The following is a 15,043-nucleotide window of genomic DNA, read 5'->3' as shown; positions in this document are numbered from 1 at the left end:
CGGGGAATCCTGCTTGCTCAAAGGCTTCTTCACATGCTGCGTGCTTCTCTCCCACTTTGCCATTTTCTTTTCCCTGCATCACGGAATTCTTCAAGGGCTATACAGTCTTTCTCCCTAAGAGCACTTACTGTGTATGTTTCAGTCTACAATTTCACCGTAAGTCTGGATGGGAATATTGGCAGTTAAGTCTGTCTGTGTTTTGCACAGTGGTTGAAGTTCCATTAGTTTCTGCAGAACTCTGTCCTATCAGGTATCATTACTGCAACATATGCAGCAAGCCATCGCACTTTACTGAAATTCAAAGAAGGTTCTATATAATGGTGTTTTAGTCCACAGAAATTATTTACCAGAAATACCAGGAGTTATTTTTTAACCCATTACACAATATTGTATTGACCAAATTAATAACTTTTGTTCCAACAGAATGTTGGTTTTTTAATAAGTTTTTAAACTTTTTTGCAAGATGTCAAAATGCAAGTAAGGAGTAGGTATGAGACAAGTTTTCCTGAAAAATACTTAGAAGCAGCAATTACCACAAGTAACTAACAAACATAGTAGTGGTATTTGAAAATGGAACAATTGAGGGAATTTTAATTAGAAGTTAATTTTAATTTGAAGTGCCATATTAAAAATCTTAGAAATTAATGTTGCATTTACTAGACATTAAGAGTATCAGAGTATCTTTCCTTATGTGTCTGCTCTTTGGCATCCTTGCACAGAAAGGAGGACTCAAGCTCAGGAGTGAAAAGCGAATTAATTTTTCAGTTTATTACAGTCCATGGCTTTTTGGTACCAGTTACTGTGAACGGGACATCTGCATGGTAGCAGCCGGTAACCCTGCTGATTAGGTAACATTCTACTGACCAGATGTTGTGTGATAATTCTAGTTCCAATCAGTCTGAATAAACTACCTGGTAGTGAAAGGTGGTAAATTGCACTAATCTTCTAGAAAATCAGTCCCTCACAAAAAAAAGTTTCTCTTCATTAATGTGGTAGCAGAAAAGACTTTGTAAAACTATATGATAGATAAATCAGGGTTTTCTTTAAAAACTACTATAACTTTTGTAAAAGTTTACTTGTTTGTACGTGATAGCAGGAATAACGGGGTTTACTGCTTATTTTGCCATAGAATGTATCTGATATGCATACTGCATCTCACTGTAGACGTCATGTGAAAGAACTTAAAATTCCTAGTGTTTTTCTATTCTGTGAAAAGTGCATTGATACAAAGGCACAACCAGCCTCATTGATGTGCCATCTTGAGGAGATTAGGACACTGCTGATGGAGTACAAATGATTAATGCCCAGTCTCCAATAGATGAAGAATATGTTATTCTTAAAGCCAGGTGTTTCTCGGCCTGCCGTACCTTTTTCTCCAATGTAGTGCTTGTGTCGCAGTTGATCACATTCATGACACATTGACGCTTGTAAAACTGCATCTTGTAGCAGCAGATAATTCACAAGGGAATATGTATTCCAAAAATAGAGACTAGTCTAATGAAGGTGTATTTTGTGTACTAAAGCAATAACTGTATTTTAACTTGCACTGAAAATAAACTGTTGACATGGGATTATACCTGTAAAAGCTTCCTTTTTTGTTGTTAACTTTTTAAGGTTAAAAATGCACTTTGCTCCCCAATACAGGGTTGCTGTATTAACAGAAATATTAAAACCCAAAATGTAAATTTGGCAGAACTGTTATCTTGCATCATTTTGCCAACAAATATATTTTTGTTTTTTTTCAGTTTCCTCAGTAGGTTACTTCAGTAGCAATGGCATGCTCTTACATAGCCTTTTCTGAAACAGAAATTATGCCATCTTCTTTCATGAAAGTCATCTTTTTTTGGTCTCTGCTTCTGTTAGTATTTGAATGAGCCTTATATATGGAGATTTATCTGTGCAAGTGAAGAGGAGACTTTACTACCTCCCACACAGTTGCTGGCTCAATTTACCAGTAATGTTATTTTACAGAAGATTTCTAAAGTCCAACTTCCTAGAAGAGAAATACTGCAGTTTTCCATTCCTCAGCTTAGCTATTTCTACACAGCACAGACAGCACTGTAAAAGGTGTTTTATTTGAAGAGCACAGATTAGTTCCACTCAAGGGTCAAGATAGCAACCTTTTACTGGTGATGACTTTTCCCTCACTATTTATGTGCCTAACCTACTTTGTTCTTCCTGTTATTTTGTGAAAGTATGCCATTTTCCCAAGAGCACTACTTTTAGCTTCTGTCTCCTATCTCTGTAGTTTCATATATGGACTGAGTTTATTGTTATTATGTGGACTGGTTTGTACATTTCTGAGACTGGAAAGATATTTTGTATTTCCTTTCTTTTGGTGTGTGTAAGACTAAAAACTTTAAAAGCTGCTACAGAAAGCACTGAGAGAAATGTAAAGATTCCTTAGGAAAGAGCTTTCTGAATCATAGCTGCCCAGTAAACACTTGTTCTCTTTTGACTTCTGTTTGGAATTGATGATCTAGTTGGCATTTTCTTTTGGTGGTTTGAGCCCACATTTTTTACACAGCTGCAGGTTATTTGCGTGATTGAAGTTTAGCAGGTATCTTTTTTTGGTGTTTTCATATAACAAATGCTCCAGAAAAACCCAGAAAAAAAAACCAACCATAGATAACTTGTTTATATTTTCAACTTTTATTTCCACAACAGTAATAACTAAAATCTCGAGTATTAATATTACTGCTTTTGTGCTAGTCTTGTAACAAAGAAGACTGAGTTAAAATACTGCGGGCAAGATCGTTTCAGAAAAAATTAAGTTTCTTTTTTCTCATTTTCTTATTGCTGAGGAGATGGTCTGAATTGTCTTTCTCTGCTATGCATGCACTTATGCATAGATGGATGTTCTCTGACTTGGATTCTTTTGTCCATGTCATTTGGCTTTTTATGTATTTTCTAGAATTTTGGCTTTATGAATTTTCTAGAATTTTGTATAAACTTTTAAAAAACTTTCTTGTAGAGTTCAAAAAGTATTTCAGACTAACTTTTTTTTCCCTGGAGGTGTAAGGTTTTTGACTACCAAAGTTTCTGTATATCCTTTAATTGGAAAATTTTCATTTTGAAATGTTAGACAATGTCTCTGGTACCAACATGGAGAGTTATGTAATAACATCCAGGAGTTATTTGGTCCAGGTGTAGATGTGGCATTTGAATTGAATATTTTTCTGTTTCTAGGGAGAAAATTTTCCAGTTCTAACCAACATTTTTTTTTCCATGAAAGTTCCACTTAATTCATGAGAATGTACACTGCAGTTATAATTACATTATGCTCTTACGATACTTTCCTGCAAACCTCTGCATCATTCCTTTATGCTTATTTTGGAAATTTGTAGCATGCTACTGAGTGCATGTACCTGTAGATTCAAATACAAATTCAGTCATAGACTACTTCACAGAGGGAAACACCACACTTAAATGCCAGTGTAATATTAGTATCTTGTCTGATTTTTTTTTTTTTATTCCTTTGAAGTCAGATCTAACTGGTAGTCATTTCAAGAAGCACAGGGTTCAAAGAAGTGTATTCAGTCTATCCATAACATGGTGTGGTGGGATCTGTTTACTTCTTGTATCCTCTATTCTGATTTTGAAAGGACAGTCCCTTAATATGTTGTCATAGGAAACCTGTTTCACACCTACTTTTTTTTACATGAAGAAGAAATAGTTTTTTTTTTCCTACACTTTAAATCAAATACCATTTGTTTTGTTCACGTCTACTTGTGACATTAGTAATTGCATCTAAGAACAGCATTTTCCATGAATTCTTACCAGTACTTTTTGTTTGGAACCCCACTTAAACTGGTGATGGGCCCCTTTGCCTTTCTTCTTCTCATAACCATGTATGTCATCTTCTACGTGTTCTGCATATTTTTTTTCCCCTGGTTTTGATATATCTGAGTTATTTAAGTACTCTTTGGATTGTTTGATCCCATTTCTTCCTGTTGACATCTCTCCCTTTCTTTGTTAGGTTTTCTTGCACAAAATCCCTGGTAAGTTCTCAACACCATCTTTTTTCCTGTCTCTCTGTTCGATCACATGTGAAGAGGTTTACTATTTGATCCATTCATGTGCTTGTGGAATTTAAAATGATACATGGGGATGCATGGTATTTTAAAGAGCTTCATAAATATTTATACAGCTACACTCCACAAAACAGTTGCTTAATAGGGGACCTATTTTTAGAATTGAAACAAAAATAAAAAGTACTTGGGTTCCTCCACTTAAACAGGGACTTCTGTATTATCTCTAAATCTGAAAGAGGAAAAGATTTTCTTAAATTTCAAAATTAATAGGTGGCAGGAAGGAGGACTAGGTCCACAGATGTGGTGGTGGTGATACAGAAAAGCACAAGAAAATAAGAGGAAATAAGAGCACTGATGGTGCAGAAATTTGAAGTAAGACTGTGATAAAACATTCCTTGTTTCTGTCTCTCACCTGAGCTCATCTGTTCTTTGCTGCTTGATTGAAATTTCAGTGGAAGGTATTATCTCTATTATGTTTCTGTAACACTATTCAAATCCTTGTTTTGCCTCTGTGTTTAATTATATTTTTGCACTGAATTTTTTTTAATTTTGCTGTGTTTCTTCTCATTAGCCCCGAAATCACCACTAGGTTAGACATGTTCGTCAGTCAGCGTATGATATTACATGCTGAGTTTTTTTCTGTTTTAGGTCATGATACTCTGCTCATTGTGTTTCTGTCCTCATAATTTACAGCCTTTCATATTTCATATTTCATATTTCAGTTGCTTGAAAATTGGTCCTTTGTGCTTGAGATGAAAATGCTCCTGTCTGTTCAGCTTCACCTCTGTATAGAAAGAGTAGTGCTTTGTAGCTTAGGCCAATATTATGTGCTCTGCTTTCTGCCAGCAGTTTACTGCAGTAGACCTGCTGCTTCCTAGTTTGCCCAATCTTGGTGGTATTGTAAAATGAAAAGAGCAAATGAAATGGCCTCTGTCTGCATATCCCTTCTTGGATCTCTTATACTTGCTAATTGCCTGGATTACTGACTGACACAAATCTTTTCCTAGAGTCTATGCAAAGTTTGATAATCTTTCTGTTGTCCTCCTGCCCCACCCCTGGGCCAGCTGCTGTTCATTTATTACTGAGAGCAGGTGCTCGTGCAGGATTTGCCCTAGAACCAAAGAAAATAGTTTTCCTAACTTCTGCGTACCTAAACTCACTGTTTCTTTGCTTAAAATGATAATGGGCTCATGCTTACAGGATGTTCTGTATTGGTAAACTGGCTATCAAAAGTAGCTTACATGGCTTTTTTGGTTGGCAAGAAGGAAAACAGTTTTCCTGCAAACTTGTTCTCCCTTAAAATGAGAAGCTGGCTGGACAAGTGTTCTTCTGTGACTGGCCAGATAAACATGCCTGCCATTAAAAGTAATTTACTTGTATGGTAGAGAAGGGAGTTGATAGTACCTCTCCTCTCAATGCAATGGCATGAAAAAAGTAGGGTCCTGCCATGTAGTCTTAACCATAAAAACACACTGAAACGTATTTTCCAATGAAGGAAGATCAAGTTGACTGAAGGATCTTGGTAGTCCTTCTGTATTGGGTATTTTTATTAAAACATTCTGGATTCACTTGGGAGTAGGGGCATATCAAGTTATATAAAAATAAAAGACTTCTTGTAACTTCTTTTGCTGGGATCCACAAAATTTTTTTCTTAGGTTTTAGCAGCTTGCTGAGAGTGATGTCTGCTCATGTGGCCAGACAGTGGTTTCAAACTTGGGATTAACCTCTAAGCTAGATATTTGGGCTATGCTTTTCTCTTGCAACAGCCATAATCACCAGCAGAACTTTAGTGAACATCCAGCAGGATGTTAAAGGAAATGCGTACTGAAAATTATTACTGATGGTTACTTTTAGATTTTCTGGAAGTATTTGTTCTCTTCCCTGAATTGGGTACAAAGTATTCCAACTCAACCACTTACAACCTTTACTGAAATTATGATCAGAGCACAGAGCTTGAGGCAAGCTAGTACTAAGTTCCACAGTGTGTCCCCTGATATTCTTCCTTTTCTCTCCTTTCACTAAATTGCCATGCTGAATTTTAGGATGCACCAAAGTTTCTTTATTAGCTTCAAGTTAATTTAAAAATACGTCTAAATCAATACTGTGTTTTTTAAATTCCTTCTTTCCATTACTTATTGTAGTATTCAGTAAAAATATCAAACTTTGGCTTTCCTTAGTGGTGTTTCACACAGGTGTAACAGGCAAAGGCTTGACAAAAGTCTTCAGGTGGAAATGCTGGGGATTTTGACACCTTGATGGCAGCAAGTGAACACACCAGTCAACATTTTCAATAATTAGTGAATAAAACTAGTTTCTTAAGTATGTGTTTAAAAATACTCACTGAAGCTACTCTAGGATCAGTACATCTTAAAATGACATTGCTTGCTAGGTACTTAGCTTCAGGCACCAGTTTTTAACACCGCCCCACTTTGTTCTCGATTCATAAAATGTAAGTGTATGTTCTGGCTGAGCAGTAGTTACTTTTGAGATAAACTGTCATTGTGAGTCTTCAAATTATTTTACATTCTAATCAGATTAATCTTTTTTTTTTTAAGTTAATGGTACAGGCTATGAGCAGACTCCAAAACACTTGTTTAGTTCATGTTTGGAGGACTTGACTGGGAACATTTTAACATGAAAGCTAATGCTTTTAGGGGATGTTTTTTGTTTTGTTTTTACAAAAAAACATGCTGCTCAGCAAACTGATTCTGTACCCAGATATAAAGCCACAAATCTATGGGACCTGCAGACTAATGATTGACAAAATCATTGAATTTCTCATCTTTCAAGTTCACACTTTTTCTTCCCTTGAAGGACTGCCAGTTGTTCTATTTATGGACACAGCTATACTCTCCCCTTTTCTATACGGCATTATGTTGTAATTGCCGTGCCACGTTAGGCTAGAGATCAGTCTTGTCTGATGGCTTAAGATAGTAAACACTCATTAGAGGCAGTGCAAGTTCTTTCAGATCCAGTGACTAATACCAGATACTTGAAAGGAAGGTGCCAGAAAACAAGCAATAGAAAATTGTGGGACAGTTTCTCTCTGAGGGAGTGGGTTTTTGGCTCCTGTCAGCTGTTTATGTTATGAAGCATGAGAATTTTTCTTAAATTGTTGTTAATTTTTAATGTTTCTTGTACAACATTTATTTTTAATATCATTAAATGTAAATACCATTGTAAATAAATATTTTCTGTCAATGAAAAGCAAGTGTGTTGCTGCTTTCAAAGTAGGCTGGCTGATTTTTGAACAGAAAAGAACATCTAAGTCCCAGCTAATTTACAGATAATGTAACAAGCAAAAAAAAAAAAAAAGGATGTTCTACCTTTTGCGATTTAAAAGTGCCCTCTTAATTCTCTGATGAATACCTGCAAAGGAATTATAAGTAATCTGCCATAAGAGTTTTAACAGATAACTTCGGCTAAGTGCAAATAGAATCCAGTCTGCTTTTCATAAATAATTTAACTCTAACTGTGACGAAAACCTGCCTTTGTCCTTGAATTCAGCTGCCATTACTGCTGAGCACTAGCATATATATATATATTGAATAAGAAGGTGTTGGACAGTTTTAATGTGGTGTATCTTTCCCTTTTACACTTTCTGCCCTGTTTTTCCTGTCATTTCTCTTGAGCTAGCTCTGAGCTTCCTGATGGCTTTCTGTTTAAGATTAATGACTTCTTAATTAGAAATAATGACTACTGTATTGCACTAAGCATTATGCTGCATTTTAAAGTATCATCACATGGGTAAGCTCTCCGTGACAGAGATGCAATTAATGTTATATGTAGATTTTATTAAGTGCATAAAAGTGGGGGTAAATTAGAAAATCTGGACACTGATTAAGCAAAATTAATTTTGTAATGTTCACAGAATGTGATAGGGCAAAGAACAAATTTTGTAATATTCTTACATACTAAAATAACTTTCTGTTGATAGTTATCTGATCAGTCTAGATATGACTTAACTATGTCTTATGATTAGAAATTGTGAAACATGCATCCTTAATTGATGTGGTTCTCACTTTCAAGAGAATGTTAAACAGCTCTGCATGTTACAGATGTTGGTCCCATTACTGTGCTGTTGCACAACCGCTGTCAAACTTGGTTTGTCTCTGTATTTTTTACATTTACAGGAAATAACCTGATGGGTGTAGGTAGTGATAATGTTCAAAAATAAATTCAGGAGTTAGGAAAAAGCAAATATGTCCAAAAGGAAAGGTATGTCTATAGTGTTTGTAGACTCTAGGATGAATATACTCAATGATTAAAAAAAAAAAAAAAAAAAAGACAGACCTGACACCACAAATCTAAAACAGTAGACACTTTCAGTTTTGTAATTTTTGTTTCTGTTCAAAGCAATGCATTTCAGCTTTGGAAGTTGCTCATCATTCTACTTTCAATTCACTGAAGAATTTAAACGTTCACTTTAAGTTTAACATGTGAGTAGTCCCATTAGTTAAAGACTGAACCCTGCATGACTCAGTTCCCACATACGCTGAGACCCAGCTGGATTTCTTCCCGTCACTATAAACCCTTACAGAAGACATTGTGATTGAATTTCAACAGATGTAAAGAATTCAGATTACTACATGCCATTACTGGTAATTACATATAAGATTTTTTCATGATTCTTTGCAGCGCATTTGCTGTTATGCAAGCTGTGCAAGCACACATCTGGCATTGTTTGAACTTTTTTTTTTTTGCTCGTGTTTTAGGATTTTGTAGAATTCAAACTATTCACTGAATGGTATAAGTTCAATTGGGACTAGCACATACAAATTCTAAACTCATTTATGGAAACACATTTTGGGGGCTGATTACCTGTTCTGCGTAGTCCTGCGAAAACTCATTTGTTTACCCACACCTGTTTCATTAGTTTTTACTGATTATTATTTTTTGTAACCTTTTGATTTCACAGATGATAAAAACATACTGTCCTATTATAAGAGCTTTTGTCTGGGAAGAAAACTTAGTATGATTATAGAACTGTTAAAAAAAAGGGGGGAGGGGGGTGGGGAGGAATTTGTAAACAAGGCTTAATTATGTCCCATTCTGCTGCTAGTTTAGAAGAGTACTGATGATCTAGGAGACATTCCCTGTAGATAGATTAAAACTCTAGTAGTCTCTCTAGTTACTATGTTTAATAAACTAGCGGAGAGCTAGAGAAAGACTGTGAGCAAATAAAGGAAAATAAAACTTGAGTTTATGGGACAGAGGTCTGAAAGTATGGCGAGAGGCATTGTTCTTAATTCGATGAAGACTGAAAGGAGCTTTTCCCTGAAGTTCTTAGTCACCAACCTCCCACATGCTAAAAAGAAAAAGCATACTGTGCATCTGTAGACAGAGGGTTTCTGTGGTGTTTATTCTCCGAGTGGAGAATAGGAAGTGTAAGAGCTCATAGGACAGCTTTCAAGAGGAGTATAGTTCACAGAATGTGATAGGGCAAAGAACACTAAATTACTGGAAATAAAATATATTCTTACCCTTATTGCTAACCTGATCGGTGTTATCAAAACAGTACCTAGGTTCTTGTAGATGTGAGGTATTCAGTTCCTAAGTGAGCTTTACATAGAAGCAGGGAATTGCTAGGGGAATGGGTAATGGTCAGATAACATTTTAAAAGCCTTCCATAAAAATAGAATGGGCATAATAATCCAATTTGCCTAGTAGGCTGGAAGCAACTAACAAAAGTGTAAGGGAATTATGTAGAAAACTTAAAACATCTTTCTGCAAACATGTTTGTTTTCCATTATCTTTGATGTGCAGGTCCTTTTTTGGGCAGGTGGGGGTGGTTGGAGAACCTTAGCTTGAATGGTAGTAAGACCTGATGTCTCTTTGCAGATCCCTTGGAAACAGTCCCCTACAAAAGGCCTGCTCTTCTGAGAGGTGTTCTGTTATTTTGGGGATACGGATTACAGGAAGGTGAACGTTACTGTGTGGTGATGAAAAGGCTTCAAGTCTGACCAATTCAAGTGGAGGATACACAGCTCTATTTACTCACTATTTAAAACAGCATAAGAGCCATGTGTCTTTAAAAGAAAAAAAAAATCCAAGCAAATAGAATTCTCTCTAAATGAGAAACAGTCAGTATTGCTGCAGTTAAATGATTGTGTTCATTCTTTAAAATATATATAGTTAAAAATATCCTTTTTCTTTGGAATGTGGATGTTAAAGTACAAGAAGATGCCTTAAGAGTGTCATCTCAGTATGCGTATATACATCCAAATAATTGCTTAGAAGAATCTAGAAATCCTCCAGTATCATCTATAAAATCCTCTTTCCATTTTATGTACCTTCAGAATGGGGCTCTTTCCTAGGGGAAAGGATATAATAGAAAAAAATTTAGCTATAGCAGTAAACCTGATATATCTACAATTGATAGTTTATACAGAATTGCATTATAAAATATATAGATATGTTACAGACTGTAATAAAAAGACAATTATCCAAAACAACTTTTTTTATACCGTATATTATGTTCACTAAGTCATATATGCATAAATTAGGGTGAGAGCAGAAAAAAATGAAGTCCTTAATTTATGTGTACTTTTCCAGACTTGAGACATGCTGGATTTGATCAAACACTATTACACATAATCTTATTATAGCTTGTTATGCCTTTCACCAGCCAGTGTTTGTTGAGTGTTTTTTTTAAAGAACAACCCTTCAAATAAGTGGGCTCAAGTATTAACAATCAGTATTTTAATTAACAGGGTTGTGACTGCAGTCAGTTCAAAAATTTCTTGCACATATGAAAAGTATTATTAGATAAATACTTTTGTATTTGAACTTTTTAAAGAATTTTAAACTTTTTTTTTCTGCAGATTTTTTAAAAAGGTTAGAGGAAGTTGTAGTAAGTAAAACTGACAAGCATTAGTATATTATTTTATGCTCAGAGATTAACTCATGATTTTAAATGAGTTCAGTTTATCAAAAATCTTTACCTTCAGCCTTTCATTTGTTTGTTTATCCATAAAGCACCCCCCCAAGATAGGGAAATGATATAACGTCTATACCTTCTACAGACAGGGGCTCAGGAGGCAGGAAGGGTACAAGTGTTGTTCAGAGAGGAATTCCCGTCCTGGCTGTCCTAGGTCACAGAGACATATGTGTGACTGTTGAAGTTACTAAGCAAAAGCTGTTTAGAGTCAGCAAATAAGGAATGTAAACTACAGAGATCTGCATGAATTAAGGTTTTCCCAGTGGGGTGCTTGGTGACAGGGGTTCTGTACCAGAGGAGAGTCCAGTTCCCAGGTCTTAGCCTAGAACTAAAACCAGAAAACAGCTACAAAGTAAAATCTACCAGGCTTCTTTTTCTGTGGAGTTTTATTTAAAATGTATTTTCTGCATTGTCTGTCTCATTACAGATAGTAGTATGTATATTTATCAGCAGAAAGAAGGAAAAGCAATACACCGTGTCAATTGCTCCAATTAAAAAAAAGAGAAGAAAAAAATTTATAAAGATCTGATTAGATTATGCTGTTCAGTTGTCTTGGTTATCTTATGTAATTCTTCTGAGTTCATCCCTTGGGAATAGTTTATTTAAAGCATATTTGTTGTAGGAAAGAATTTTATTTTCTGTCAAGAAAGCTTTGTTGCATTAGGAACCTATAGCTAAGCATATATGATGATCCCATTTAGTGCAGAACTTTGTCAAGAGATGCCTATCTTGAGGGCAGGATAGATCTTTTTGATTAGAGTACAAAGGAGGGTCAAGTTTTCCCCCACTATTGCCGCAGTCCAGAGCACACTGGTTAAAAGATTGCTCTCTGCAGGAAATGCCAGTTATCTGTCTTTACAATGGTTATGTTTTTAAATAGGATAAGTTTCTTCTGATCCCTATGGTCAATTTTGATGTGCTGATGATGGTCAAAAGCCTGCTGATAAATACCTAATGATTTATCTGCTCTTGTTCCAAGTTCTGAGCCTCCTGACATCTTTTACTACCTTTCAGCTTTGTGGTCTGGGGCTAGTGGGTAGTGACTATCAAACCTGGCTTATGAGAAGCCCATCAGTCTGGTGCTGTCCTGTCACTGTCGCTCCCTTTTGAAGGCTTTTAGAGGATTGGTGCTTCGGTTGCTCTGTTTAAGAGTGTGGCTCTGAACTTGAAACTGGATTGTCCGCTCTGTGCCTTTTTTCCCTCAGGGTACATATTTGGGCTGGTTTAACTCAAGTTAGGTCTCAAGAGAAAATCGTAGAATCATAAAATGGTTTGGGTTGGAAGGGACCTTAAAGATCATCTGGAAAAAAAAAAAGCCTAAATCAGGCCTTGCACAGGATGAGCTGTCATCCAGAGATAGCCTTTCACCAGCATAACTTGTTTTCTGGATACAGTCTTACCGACCAGAGTAGCCCTTTGTCTCTCAGCGCTCTTCTGTTACTAATTGTCTTTATTTCAGGAGCAGGAAGGCCAATGTAATTCCAGTCAGTGTGAGTAGGTTTTTTGATGGGTTTGCTGGGCTTTGTTTTTTTCATATTTGTGGTAGTACTCAAGTATCCTAGTCTGAACACATTTTCATACGGATCAACGAGTTATTAACTGTAATGGAAAGTTTCTTAATAAGGGCCTGTTGTTGCCCTTGAATTAAAATCCTCTGTCTTTCCCTGGGGGCTGCAGGATAGCAAGTAACTACAGAATATCATCAGCAGAAAATCTGCAAGCATGAATTGCCTTCCACTATGGAGAAAGAGTGCTTTCTCTCTTACTACTGGCTGAATTGTTCCTCCCAAGTAAACACTTGGAAGCAACGTTTGCTCAGCATTCAGCTTCATGTTTTAGTTGAGAGAGAGAGATTTAGTCAGAGCACATCCAGACAGACAGTGCCTTTCATTTCTTTCTGCACCAGAAGAGCCAGAGAGAAGGGAAACACTACATCTTAAAGTGCCCCTCTGTTGGGAGGACAGACCACCAGAGTGGTTGCTTGTGAGCACATCTATAGTCTTTGCAATTTGAGGATCCTGCTCTTCCCTGAGACCCCGCATATTCCAAAGGCAGTTCTGCCTGCTATGGCTGGGGGAGGAGAGTTGGGTTCCTTCATCCATATCATCAGTCAATCCATAAAGTTGTTCCCCATATACTTACCAAAGCTGTATTCATTTCTTCTTGGGTGAGGAATCTCTTCTTTGTCTGTCCTTTTCTCCAGAGAGGAGGCATGTTGCACTCATTTGATGGAGAGTGCGCTCTATGTATTAACATTCTGCTTTTATTTTAAGATAGAAGCATATTGCTTATTCTGATTTTATTTTTCTGTGGCCTCAGGAAAATTTCAACTGATATTAATTTTTAATGTCTTGTCAAACTGAAGCCTATATTAAGACAGCTTTGCTGCTTGAAGTTAGGTGTTTCACCATGTAGCAAGGCAGTACTCGTGGGAGCTGTCTGACTTTGATGGGAACCCTTTGTCTTTCATGGAACATGCTACCATTCTTCCATACCATTTTACAACTTCAGTGCCTTTATGTTGCAGACAGCCCTTCCTTTCTCATCTTGCTTTTTTCTTAGTTACTGCATGTTGCCTTATATTCTGGCATTGACTGTTACTGTTAGCTTTCCCTTGAAGTGGCCTGGCATGGAGAAAGATTGGAGAAAGTAATTATAGTTCATTATTTTTTTTCTAAATCCCTATAGTTCAGCTCAGAAACCTCATTTTGTTGTGTAGCAGGAGCAGGCATTTCTTCTTGACAGGTTTTAGATCATCTGAGCAGCACTGATTCTCTGTCAAGGTCAGTCAGCCTGCTTAAAATGAAATGATACCATGGGGTTTTTCTCTCCTAACTCTTGAGCGTTAGAAAAACCTGAATCCCTCTGACCTGGTAAGAGGTAATATCTCATAAGATTTCTTTTCATCATATGCTAATTTAGTTTTCAGATATATAATTTAATTTCTTTGCTTATTTTCTGACAGGACAGCAAAAGGGTAGTACTGATAGGATAGGAACAAATTTATTTAGCTTTCATTTCTACAATATTTCACAGAAAGTGAAGTGTCAGAGTGTTATTTTCCCTTACCACCTCCATACAAACACTTCATCAGTGTTATGTTTAAAGTATTGTGTAATAGTATAAGGCCAAAGCCTAAAGAAAAGTACCAGTTTGAGCAGAAACTTCTCAGAGAATTTTTGCTGAAGTAAGCTTGCTTTGAGGACATTATCCAAGAAGATGCTCCCAGTGATTAGTGGGAAGGAGTGCAACCTAAATAACTCGGAAGAGTTTTTATTTAGTTTGATTTTATGTTTTGTGACCTGTGCTCTATGATGTTTTTCATTCAGTTTTACATTACAGTTATAAGGTGTGCACCCTTCAATTTTTCAGTGTCTTTTCAGTGTCTGTGAAATCTCAAAATGAACATTTTTTTATGTTCTCAACAGGCCATGGTGCAGATGTGAAATGTGTTGACTGGCATCCAACAAAGGGATTAGTTGTATCAGGAAGTAAAGATAGCCAGCAGCCCATCAAGTTCTGGGATCCAAAGACTGGCCAGAGCCTTGCCACACTGTAAGTTCTTGCCCACAGACTTTGATTTTCTCAAATATAAGCTAACTTCATAAAATTTTTTTTTTTCTTAATTCCCATCTTAGCTTTTTGCCTCACATCTTTTCAGCCATACATGGTTGCTTCAAATATGAAGCTAGTGCTTTAGCTGCACCAGAAAATCTAGAAGTTAGATGAAGTCAAGTCTACACTTGGAAAATTGTGACTTTAATACTCCTTACTTAAATTTACTTTGTCCTTCTTCATAGACCTCCTAGTCACACAGTTCTCATTTGGAAAACAGAAATGAGACATGGAAACACAAATTACATGTTTCATCTGGCTGATGAAAAATTCCTTATGCTGCAGTAGAAAGGTGCACAGTAACTGAATACTGTCTCAATGAGCACTACCATTTGCTCTGAAGCATGAAAGAACAGGATTAAGGCATAGGGCCTTTGCACAGAAAGCCACAGTATTCTGGTTTAGTAGCCTGAACTACTTTGTTATTGACCTGAATACTTGGGACTGGTAAATT

The 15,043-nt window shown here is 36.4% G+C and overlaps 1 protein-coding gene across 5 annotated transcripts in view; it reads left to right on the top strand.

Annotated features, from left to right (window-relative positions):
* Positions 1–15,043, top strand: part of WDR33 (WD repeat domain 33) — a 74,712-nt gene that overhangs the window by 40,371 nt on the left and 19,298 nt on the right. For all 5 annotated transcript variants that reach the window (XM_010568207.1, XM_010568205.1, XM_010568208.1 and 2 more), the window contains exon 8: positions 14,403–14,529. In XM_010568207.1, the coding sequence (XP_010566509.1) occupies positions 14,403–14,529 (127 nt within the window). The remainder of the gene's footprint in view (positions 1–14,402; positions 14,530–15,043) is intronic.

This window comes from Haliaeetus leucocephalus, unplaced genomic scaffold (genome assembly GCF_000737465.1).
Source record: "Haliaeetus leucocephalus isolate CR32 unplaced genomic scaffold, Haliaeetus_leucocephalus-4.0 Scaffold240, whole genome shotgun sequence".
NCBI classification, from domain to species: Eukaryota; Metazoa; Chordata; class Aves; order Accipitriformes; family Accipitridae; genus Haliaeetus; species Haliaeetus leucocephalus.
The sequence above is the reverse complement of the archived record's forward strand: the minus strand, read 5'-3'. Positions and strand labels throughout refer to the sequence as shown.